General features: G+C 35.5%; 1 protein-coding gene across 10 annotated transcripts in view; it reads right to left on the bottom strand.

Moving 5' to 3' along the window:
• LOC105465361 (dynein axonemal heavy chain 6) overlaps positions 1 to 12,338 on the bottom strand; it is a 383,399-nt gene that overhangs the window by 160,907 nt on the left and 210,154 nt on the right. For all 10 annotated transcript variants that reach the window (XM_011713768.2, XM_011713766.3, XM_011713767.3 and 7 more), the window contains exons 34-37: positions 11,431 to 11,986; positions 10,551 to 10,673; positions 7,533 to 7,715; positions 6,838 to 6,981 (exon numbers count right to left, since the gene is read on the bottom strand). In XM_011713768.2, the coding sequence (XP_011712070.2) occupies positions 6,838 to 6,981; positions 7,533 to 7,715; positions 10,551 to 10,673; positions 11,431 to 11,986 (1,006 nt within the window). The remainder of the gene's footprint in view (positions 1 to 6,837; positions 6,982 to 7,532; positions 7,716 to 10,550; positions 10,674 to 11,430; positions 11,987 to 12,338) is intronic.

Below are 12,338 nucleotides of genomic sequence, written 5' to 3'. Positions count from 1 at the left end.
GATATTGGTCTAAAATTCCCTTTTTTTGTTGTGTCTCTGCCAGGCTTTGGTATTAGGATGATGCTGGTCTCATAAAATGAATAAGGAAGAATTCCCTCTTTTTCTATTGATTGGAATAGTTTCAGAAGGAATGGTACCAGCTCCTCTTTGTATCTCTGGTAGAATTCAGCTATGAATCCATCTGGTCCTGGACTTTTTTTGGTTGGTAGGCTATTAATTATCGCCTCAATTTCAGAGCCTGCTATTGGTCTATTCAGGGATTCAACTTCTTCCTAGTTTAGTCTTGGGAGGGTGTGTGTGTCCCAGAATTTATCCATTTCTTCTAGATTTTCTAGTTTATTTGAGTAGAGGTGTTTATAGTATTCTCTGATGGTAGTTTGTATTTCTGTGGGGTTGGTGGTGATATCCTCTTTAGCATTTTTTATTGCATCTATTTGATTCTTCTCTCTTTTCTTCTTTATTAGTCTTGCTAGCAGTCTATCAATTTTGTTGATTTTTTCAAAAAACCAGCTCCTGGATTCATTGATTTTTTTGAAGGGTTTATTGTGTCTCTATCTCCTTGAGTTCGGCTCTGATCTTAGTTATTTCTTGCCTTCTGCTAGCTTTTGAATGTGTTTGCTCTTGCTTTTCTAGCTCTTTTAATTGTGATGTTAGGGTTTCAGTTTTAGATATTTTCTGCTTTCTCTTGTGGGCATTTAGTGCTATAAATTTCCCTCTACACACTGCTTTAAATGTGTCCCAGAGATTCTGGTATGTTGTGTCTTTGTTCTCATTGGTTTCAAAGAACATCTTTATTTCTGCTTTCATTTTGTTATGTACCCAGTAGTCATCCAGGAGCAGGTTGTTCAGTTTCCATGTAGTTGTGCAGTTTTGAGTGAGTTTCTTAATCCTGAGTTCTAGTTTGATTGCACTGTGGTTTGAGAGACAGTTTGTTTTGATTTCTGTTCTTTTACATTTGCTGAGGAGTGCTTTTCTTCCAACTATGTAGCCAATTTTGGAATAAGTGCGATGTGGTGCTGAGAAGAATGTATATTCTGTTGATTTGGGGTGGAGAGTTCTGTAGATGTCTATTAGGTCCACTTGGTGCAGAGATGAGCTCAAGTCATGGATATCCTTGTTAAGTTTCTGTCTCATTGATCTGTCTAATGTTGACAGTGGGGTGTTAAAGTCCCCCATTATTATTGTGTGGGAGTTTAAGTCTCTTTGTAGGTCTCTAAGGACTTGCTTTATGAATCTGGGTGCTCCTGTATTGGGTGCATGTTTAGGATAGTTAGCTCTTCTTGTTGATCCCTTTACCATTATGTAATGGCCTTCTTTGTCTCTTTTGATCTTTGTTGGTTTAAAGTCTGTTTTATCAGAGACTAGGATTGCAACCCCTGCTTTTTTTGTTTTCCATTTGCTTGGCAGATCTTCCTCCATCCCTTTATTTTGAGCCTATGTGTGTCTCTGCATGTGAGATGGGTCTCCTGAATACAGCACACTGATGGGTCTTGACTCTTTATCCAGTTTGCCAGTCTGTGTCTTTTAATTGGAGAATTTAGCCCATTTACATTTAAGGTTAATATTGTTATGTGTGAATTTGATCCTGTCATTATGATGTTACCTGGTTATTTTGCCCATTAGTTGATGCAGTTTCTTCCTAGCATCAATGGTCTTTACAATTTGGCATGTTTTTGCAATGGCTGGTACCAGTTGTTCCTTTCCATGTTTAGTGCTTCCTTCAGGAGCTCTTGTAAGGCAGGCCTGGTGGTGACAAAATCTCTCAGCATTTGCTTGTCTGTATAGGATTTTATTTCTCCTTCACTTATGAAGCTTAATTTGGCTGGATATGAAATCCTGGGTTGAAAATTCTTTTCTTTAAGAATGTTGAATATTGGCCCCCACTCTCTTCTGGCTTGTAGAGTTTCTGCCGAGAGATCCGCTGTTAGTCTGATGGGCTTCTCTTTGTGGGTAACCCGACTTTTCTCTCTGGCTGCCCTTAATATTTTTTTCCTTCATTTCAACTTTGGTGAATCTGGAGTTGCTCTTCTCGAGGAGTATCTTTGTGGTGTTCTCTGTATTTCCTGAATATGAATGTTGGCCTGCCTTGCTAGGTTGGGGAAGTTCTCCTGGATAATATCCTGCAGAGTGTTTTCCAACTTGGTTCCATTGTCCCCATCAGTTTCAGGTACATCAATCAGATGTAGATTTGGTCTTTTCACATAGTCCCATATTTCTTGGAGACTTTGTTCATTTCTTTTTACTCTTTTTTCTCTAAACTTCTTTTCTTACTTCATTTTATTTTTTTGATCTTCAGTCACTGATACCCTTTCTTCCACTTGATCAAATTGGCTGCTGAAGCTTGTGTATGCCTCATGTAGTTCTCATGTCATGGTTTTCAGCTCCATCAGGTCATTTAAGGTCTTCTCTATGCTGTTTATTCTAGTTAGCTATTTGTCTAATCTTTTTTCAAGGTTTTTAGCTTCTTTGCGATGGGTTCGAACATCCTCCTTTAGCTCGGAGAAGTTTGTTATTACCGATCGTCTGAAGCTTTCTTCTCTCAACTCATCAAAGTCATTCTCCATCCAGCTTTGTTCCATTGCTGGAAAGGAGTTGCATTCCTTTTGAGGAGAAGAGGTGTTCTGATTTTTAGAATTTTCAGCTTTTCTGCTCTTGTTTCTCCCCATCTTTGTGGTTTTATCTACCTTTGGTCTTTGATGATGGTGATGTACAGATGGGGTTTTGGTGTGGATATCCTTTCTGTTTGTTTTTTTCCTTCTAACAGTCAGGACCCTCAGCTGCAGGTCTGTTGGAATTTGCTGGAGGTCCACTCTAGACCCTGTTTGACTGGGTATCACCAGCGGAGGCTGGAGAACAGCAAATGTTGCAGAATGGGAAATGTTGCTGACTGATCCTTCCTCTGGAAGCTTCATCTCAGAGGGACACCCAGATGTATGAAGTGTTGGTCAGCCCCTACTGGGAGGTGTCTCCCAGTTAGGATACTCAGGGGTCAGGGACCCACTTGAGGAGGCAGTCTGTTTGTTCTCAGATCTCAAACTCTGTGCTGGGAGAACCACTACTCTCTTCAAAGCTGTCAGACAGGGACATTTAAGCCTGCCGAAGTTTCTGCTGCTTTTTGTTCAGCTATGACCTGCCCCCAGAAGTGGAGTCTACAGAGGCAGAAAGGCATTCTTGAGCTGCAGTGGGCTCCACCCAGTTAGAGCTTCCTGGCTGCTTTGTTTACCTACTCAAGCCTCAGCAGTGGTGGACGCCCCTCCCCAAGCCTTGCTGCTGTCTTGCAGTTCAGTCTCAGACTGCTGTGCTAGCACTGAGCGAGGCTCTGTGGGCATAGGACCCTCTAAGCCAGGCGTGGGGTATAATCTCCTGGTGCGCTGTTTGCTAAGACTGTTGGAAAAGAGCAGTATTAGGGTGGGAGTGTCCTGATTTTCCAGGTACCGTCTGTCACGGCTTCCCTTGGCTAGGAAAAGGAATTACCCAACTCCTTGTGCTTCCTGGGTGAAGTGATGCCCTATCCCGCTCTGTGGGCTGCACCCACTGTCTGACAAGCCCCAGTGAGATGAACCCAGTACCTCAATTGGAAATGCAGAAATCACCCATCTTCTGTATCATTCATGCTGGGAACTGTAGACTGGAGTTGTTCCTATTTGGCTATCTTGGAACCTCCTCAATTCACTCTACTTTCTATTCTATATTTTTTTTAAACCTCAAGGTATAACATAACCTTTTTTGTCAAATATTAAGAGTCTATTTTAGAGAATTTCATATATATAAATATTAATATAACCACCCTAGATTAAAATATAGAACATGTACAGCACCTCAGAAGGCTTCTTTCTTCCACTTCTTTGTCAATATTAGTTTGTCTATTTGATATCCTTTCACCAATGCCACACTCTGAATTGCTGCTGTTTTATTGTCTTGAATTATTCAAGTCATGTAGTTTAAGTCCTCCAAATGTGTGTTCCTTCAAGATTATCTCAGTTATTTTATCTTTTTGTATAAATTTTAGAACAAGATTGTCAGATTTCATGGAAAAATTTTGTTGGGGATTTTGGGACTGAAGTTGCCTGGAATCTTCAAAATATTTTGGAAAGAACTGATAACTTAATAAAAGTATCTCAATCCATGAACATAGTATATCTCTTCATTTATACAGATCTTTTAAAATTTCTCTCAACAATGTTTTGTACTTTTCAGCAGAGGTCTTTCACATCATTCATTAATTTTATTCCTAAGTAGTTGGTATTTTGTTACTTTTATAAATGGTATTCTTTTAAATTTTCATTCATTAACTCTTTGTGGACCTTATATCCAAGGGCCTTACTAATGTACTTATTAATTGTAATCATTTGTTTGTAGATTGTTTAGGATTTTCTACATATTCAGTCATTTTTTTCTGCAAATAATGACTATTTTACTTTTTCCTTTCCAAAGTTTATATGTTTTATTTCTTTTTCTTGCCTTATTGCACTGGTTAGACTCTCCGATATAGTGTTTACTGAAAGTTGTAGTAGAGGATATTTCCTTTTTAAAAACTGGGTTGTGACCCTTTCACTTGATTTCATGACCAATTAATAGATTGTGACCTTTAACTTTAAAAATACTGGTAGAGAGGGTGAATTAGATATGACTGGAGCAAAAGCAAAGGAATAATAAATAGGATATTTTAATAGCTCATGGAAGAAATAATAAGAATCTGGGTTATCCAAAGACAGCAAGGATGAAGACAAAAAGACATATTTAAAAAAAATACTTACGTGATAAAATTTATTGAATACTGACATATTATTTAATTTACATTCTATATTCAAATATTGCCATTTTTTCCAATAATATAATTTATAGCTATATTTTTCCAAGTCTAAGATCCAATCCAGGATCATGCATTGCACTTAATTATCTCTCTTTAGTCTCCTTTTATTCAGAAAAGTCTCTCAACTTTGTCTCTTATGACATAGATATATTTGAAGAATATAGTCCAGTTTATTTTACAAAATATTCATTGGTTTGGGTTTTCCAGGTGTAACCTCATGATTAGATTCAAGTTATACATTTTTGAAATAAATATCACAGAAGCAAGATTACATCTTTCACAGTGCCCCATATTAGGAAGCAGGCACAGGTTTGCCTTGATGTTAGTTAAGTTAAATTGATCATGTAGCTAAGGTGCTGTTTACACGTGGGTTTTTTTTTTTTTTAAGTAAACACTTAGAAACTATGTAAATACTGCTTATCATGAAATCTCTACCCACTAATTAAGTTAAATTGATCATGTAGCTAAGGTGCTGTTTACAAGTTTGTTTTTTTTGCTTTTTTTGTTTTGTTTTGTTTAGTAAATACTTAGAAACTATGTAAGTACTGCTTATCATGAAACCTCTACCCACCAATTTCAGTATTCATTGGTGATTCCTGCCTAAATCAATTATTACAATAATGGTTGCAAGGTGATGACTTTCTAACTTTATCCATTATTCCTTCTGCATAGGTTAGTTTGTATTAGCTATAAGAAAGAGTTTTTCTTTCTTCCCTACTTATTTAGTCATGCATATTTTTATTATGAGTATGGATTTTTATTTTTATTTTACTAAAAGGGTTATGATCCTATACTATGATTATTGATTTTGATGCTTAAATCTATCCAGCTTTGACCAGTGGAAGTCTCTTCAAACTGCCTTCTGTGTTCTTTTGACATGTCACATCATTCTTTGAGCACTTTTTTACTATGCAACATAAAAGAGTTGTTTTGTATTTTCCCTGATCCAGTCTTGAAATCAACTATTTTACTAGGAATTTCTCATTTTCTTTAGTGGAGGATGACAATAGTATTTAAAAATAAGTATACCAGATATGCTCATTGCTGCTACCAAGGTGTCTTTGTGTCTAGTTCCTTTCAGCACATGGACTAGAAAATTACATGTACATAAAATTTTATATGTATATAAAAATTTATCTATATAAAATGGACTAGAAAATTGATGTATACACACATCAATTTTCATACATTTACTTATTTATTTAAAGACAGAGCCTTGCTCTGTTGCCCAGGCTGGAGTGCAGTGGTAAGATCATAGCTCAGTGCAGCCTCAAACTCCTGGGCTCAAGAGATCCTCTTGCCTCAGCCTCCTGAGTAGCTAGAACTACAGGTGTGCACCATTGAGCTTGGATACTAAAAACTTTTTTTGTAGAAACAGGAGTGTTGCTATATTGCACAGGCTAGTCTCAAACTCTTGGCCTCAAGTGGTCCTCCTGCTTTAGCCTCCTAAAATACTGGGATTACAGGTGTGAGCCATGTGCCCAGGCAATTTTCATACAATTACATGTATGTATGTTAACATTTTGAATATCAATGAGTACTGAGACCTGCAATTCCAATCCAATAAAACAGAGTGCATTCTAATTTTTCTCCCTCCATATTTTTAAATCCCGTCTCTAACAGTGAGAAATTCATTGCCATTATTCTCAATATATTTACTTATTTAGTCAATCTTAGAATATATACCAAGTACATTCCAGCAATTCAGAATAGCTAACCAATCACATTGTTATTTTCATACTGTGAAAAATAAATTTACTGACTAGAATTCAATAGTTGTTTACAGTAGAGAGTTTTTATACACTTACACATCTTACTTTTTTAATATAACTAGGAGAGGGCTCCTGACTTAAAAAATATGATAAATGTTATCTATGGTTAGAAAAACATGAATACTTTTAGGAACCAGCTTAGTGTATAAGTCATATTTTCAATGGAACTAAAGCTTTTAAAGTTTTAATCTTAAAATTTAATTTTAATGATTCAGAATTATTATGCTAAAATGTAATTTATTTGGTTCTTACCCTGGCATCAGGATTATCATCAAATTGTGTTCTAATAAATGTATCAAAAGAATCCCAATAGTTTTCCGTTAGGTTTCCACCCAAAGACCACAAATAACAGAATACAAAAGTCTGACACAGTATAGTGTTCAGTTTTGTTTGTTCCTGAAAGAATAAAGAGAAACAGACTTAATATTTTATATATAAACATAAAAAGAATCCTAAGCTGCAAAGTGTAAAGGTATTTTTCTTCCATTTAGACTAACACATTTTTAAATGGGCACAGTGTATGTTTCTTACACTTCATGCAATGGTTCACAGAGTAGTGTTTTCTTATAGTTATATATTATAATCACTGATGAGAAAATGAATGAGAAGGAATATGTAGGGAAAAAAAGTCCAAGTTTGTCTTTCAACTGATTATTATAATTTTTTAAATACCTGCATGAAGGTATGTAAGCAGATTGAGAATATCTTGTATTGGGAATATGTTGTAGACTGTAAGAGAATTCAAAATTGAGTAGAAGAATGAACTATACATGCTAACGTTCCTTGTAACTTTGAGATTCTATGAATGTAATCATAGCTATTAGTCCCCTGAAAAATTAACTTAAAAATCAAATGGTTATATTTTAGAATGGAGTCATTTCTTTGCAAGGAATTTATACAATAATCTAATTTTTCTAGCTTCATAGCAGTAAGAAAACTCTTCATACCATTGCCAAGTTAACTCCATCTTTCCCAAGTATCAAGGACTCCAATAAGCAACAGAGTGTAGTAACTTTGCTGATGTCCACTTGTGGAATTGCTTGGCTGCACTTTTTATTGATAAAATGTAAACCTTCATCAACATAACGTTGGAAAAGATTTAATATATATTCTTGGGTTTCCTCATTCAGCTGAAAATGAAACAAATGATAGTTTGGCAAGACCTGATAAATACATAATTCAGTTTAGAATTGGGTTGGTTAAAATCTGGATATTTCTATATATTCAGTGATCTTTAGACCAAAGGCTATAACTATCACAACATGTTAAACAAATTAAATTTTAAGGAAACCTTTTATGACTGGGAAGGGATACATGGGGGAAATTATGGGTAGTTGATTGCATTCTATTTCTTGGTCTGGCAATGGGTTCAGAGGTGTTAATTTCATAATTATTTCTTAAGCTGCCAATACATAAAATATTTAAAAGTGAATTCAGTCCCTCTCACTACTCTTATTCAACTTTGTCCTGAAGTCCTAGCTAATGCAATAGGACAATAAAAGGAAATAAAAGGTATACAGATTGGGAAGGAAGAAGTAAAACTGTCTTTGTCCACAAATAACATAATTGTCTATGTGGAAAATCTACCTAAATTGACAAAACAAAACAAACAAAACTGGAACTCATAGGTAATTATGGTAAAGTTGCAGGATATGAGGTTAACATATACAAGTCAATCATTTTCTTATACACCAGCAAGGAGCAATTGGAATTTGAAATTAAAAATACAATATAATTTACATTAGTGCCAAAAATAAATTAATTATAAATATAACAAAATACGTACTAGATCTATATAAGACAAGCTATAATACTCTGATGAAAGAAGCTAAAGAACTACTAAATAAATAGAGAGAAATACCACATTCATGGGTAGGAAGACTAAAGAGTCTTACGATGTCAATTTCTTCGATGTTATCTATAAATTCAACAAAATCTCAGTCAAAATTCCAGCAAGTTACTTTGTGGATTAATTGACAAACTGATTCTAAAGTTTATATGGAAAGGCAAAAGACCCAGAATAACCAACACAACAATGAAGAAAAAGAACAAAGTTGAAAAACTGACACTACCCAAATTCAAGACTTACTATACAGCTGCAGTAATCAAGACAGTGGGTTATTGGTGAAAGAATGGACAAGTAGATCAATGGAACAGAATGGAGAGCACAGAAATAGATCTACATAAATACAGTCAATTGATTTTTAACAAAAAAGCAAAGGCAATCCGATGGAGAAAGGACAGTCTTTTCAACAAATGGTGCTGGAACAACTGGATATACACACGCAAAAAAACGAATTTAGACACAGACCTTATACCCTTCCTAAAAATTAACTGAAAATGGATTATAAATGCAAAACACAAAATATGAAGTTTTTAGAAGATAACAGGAGAAAATCTACATGACTTTGGGCTTGGTGATGACTTCTTAGGTATGACACCAAAGGCATCATCCATGAGGGAACAAACTGGTAAGTTGAATTTCATTAAACTTAACCTCTACTCTGGGAAACACACTGTTATGAGAATAGAAGATGAAATATTTATACAATGTGAAGATTGTAAAAAAAATATCCAATGCTAAAAAGAAATAAGTTACCAAACCACAGAAAGACATGGAAGTACCTTAAATGAATATTACCAAGTAAAAAAAAGCCAGTCTGAAAAGGCTATGTACTATACGATTTCAACTGTATGACATTCTAGAAAAGGTAAAACTACAGAGATAGTAAAAAGATCAGTGGTTGCAGGGGTTAAGGGATGGGGAGGAGGGATGATATTCAGAAGGTAGAGCTCAGAGGATTTTTAGAGCAATGAAACTATTCTGCCTGATACTATAATGGTGGAAACATGACACTATGCATTTTTCAAAACCCATAAATTGTACACAAAGAGTGAACTCTAACACAAAGTATGCACTTTGGTTAATAATAATGTATGAATACTGGTTCACCATTTATGCAGTGTTAATAATACGTGAAACTGTTTGGGGGTGAGGGAGTACATGGGAACCCTCATTTCTGTTCAATTTTTCTATAAACTTAAAACTGCCCTAGGCATAAAAATGTCTGCTAATTTTAAAAAAGTGAATTCAGAAAAGTTAAAAGTCTTAAGGTAGCCAATGATAAACTCTCAATTCTGAGAATTACTGTCTTTAATAAGGTACTCTGAGACTAGACCATAATATTCTTAAAATGTTCATGCAAAGAAAGGAGGAAAACAATAGTTTTCTGGCTCATCTTTGGAGGGGGAGAGGTAGAGATGAAGACGGCTTATTTGGAGTAGGGGATGAGATGTGGGGGAAACATCTCAAAGGACTACTTGTTCAGCTAAGCTAAAGAGAAAAATTCTGTGTTAGAATGGAGAAGCTACAGAAAGTAGTATGAAACTGATTTGTTTTGAATAACAATGTATAAGCTTTTCTTCAATTTGGGTGGAATTGTACCTCTGAGGTTAGTATGTGTCTTAGGTCTCGCACCTACAATTGGGGTAGGATGTAAATGGGTTTTCTTTTATCTTTGGCTGTCATAGGTGTTAGGGGCTCTGAAAATCCAAAAACAATGACAGTTAGGGTCTAGACTTAAATATTATTTTTCTTCCTTTTGGTTCTGTTTTATTACTCCCAAGCTTTCTGCAAAGTCTCAATGCCTCAGGCTGTTGTAGTTGTGTTTTTAGGGACTCACAAAAGTGGCTTGTGTTTCAGTCTGGGGAGAAGCCAGACAGAATAGGCAGGAGGAAGTGTGAGTAGGCCGGCTGGCAGGCTGGGGTAACAAGAAATGAGGACAGATTTGGGGAGTATATAAACATTCCTGGAGGATTCTAGGAATCCATAGGGAGGACTAGGTAAAATAATGAAGTCCCCTCAATCAAGCACCATGAGTCCTTAACATATTGTTATTTGTGCACTAGAAGGCAACGTGAGTCCTGACAGATGGAGATATTGGGGAATATCTGATTGCACTTACATTTTTAGAAATACCCTTCATCCAAGTTTTAACATAAGGCATCCATTTCAGTTCTTCAGGATCCACAAACACCATTCCACATCGACTGACAGTTGCAGGGGAGGCAACCCGCAGATCTTGCACCTAAAGTTGAAGAAAGTTGAGCAGGAAACTGCTAATATGATACTTCCTTATTTCTCCAACTTCAGTGTTCACACTTATAAAATGATTCACACTTTTAAAGTCTAACTTAACATTGAAAGGCTTTGTGTGGAAGAGAGTGGGAGAGCAATAAGTAATTAGAAATGCAAGAACAAACTTAAATGAGTATAAGGCAAAAAAATTCCCACAAGTACAGAAGGATACTGTCAAATTCTATGGGCAGGGCTATTTTTTCTTTCTTCTCTTTGCTTTTCTCTTTTCTCCTTTTCATTCTTGTATTAGAATCCCTAGCACATAGTAGGCATTCAATCAGTATTTGATGAATGAATAGAACACAGGTGGCATCCTTCATAATGTTTGTAGCTGTACTTGGTCCACATTCTTCTCCCAATCCCTCATCAAATATTCATATCACAGTGGGATAATTTATTCTTATTAAATATAATAATTTTTAAATTTAAAATGCACTTCAAATGATACAAAGTGCTCTCTCTCTCTCTTTCTTCCTCTCTCCCTCTCTCAGGGAAGCCAGAATTTATTGTACTTCCTATTTATAGAGACAAGAACATTTGAGACTTTGACTGTCAATCTATTACAAAAGGATAATTTAATAAGTAAGTAAACAGAACATAATAATAGACATTATAGATAGTAAAGGCTACATCAGTGTGAGAAAAAATGTAATGATGGTATGCCAATTTAATGAATGATTTCACTCCACAGTCATGTGTACACTTACCTCAAAAAGCATGTGAATTTGAGGTGTGAGTTTAATCCTCTCACTGTTAGCCAGGCAAAGCATCTTGTTATCATCCAGCACTGTATTCATGTTTTCAATCCAAAGAGCATCTACTGGCCCATCACTGATGATCCATTTATGGTCTTCTGAAGTATCATTCACAGCTGCTCGGACACTTAGTGCCATCAAACCATCTTTCCATTCCAAGGTTAAGTTATTAACCTCTCCATATAATTCACCCATGGTAATTGATTTAGGGTTGAGAACATATGTTTTAACTGCTTGGTAAAAGGGATTTTCTATCCCAAGTTTTTGTAAATTCCCTAAAGTTTCTGCTAGTATTCGGTAAACTGTGGTCTTGCCACCTCCTGTTGGTCCAACTAACATAACACCATGCCTTACTAGCATTGTTTCATAAAACTGTATCACCTTTCTAACCATACATATCTCAGGCTGAAGATTTTGTCCATTCATGACATCCACAATTGTTGACTGTAAAATACCATAATCATGTTCTGGAATTTGGACTCCAGGAAAAAGGTCAGATATGATTCCACTGTCAAAACAAAAATAAAATCAATTAGGAGCAACTGGTCATTGATTTTTCCCATATTTGTTACAATCAATGAAATATTATGAGTCTTATTGTTTCTCATTGATCTTTCTCTTCTGAACATGTACAGTATTAGTTTGTCCTACATGCTGTACCAGAATCTATCATTTCTCTGATATCATGTATGATTTTGTTTGTTTTCTGTATAGTAGACCAATGTTCATAAGTATATTAGGAGCTTCTTGGGAGTAAGCAATATCTTTTGTGTTTCTTTCTGTATTTCTCACAGTACATGGCACAGTATCAAGCATATAGAAGGTGATGAACTTATTTTTAATTATTTAAAAAATTATAA

The sequence above is a fragment of the Macaca nemestrina genome, chromosome 13, assembly GCF_043159975.1.
Source record: "Macaca nemestrina isolate mMacNem1 chromosome 13, mMacNem.hap1, whole genome shotgun sequence".
Lineage (NCBI taxonomy): Eukaryota > Metazoa > Chordata > Mammalia > Primates > Cercopithecidae > Macaca > Macaca nemestrina.
This window is presented reverse-complemented; position numbering and strand designations above follow the sequence as displayed.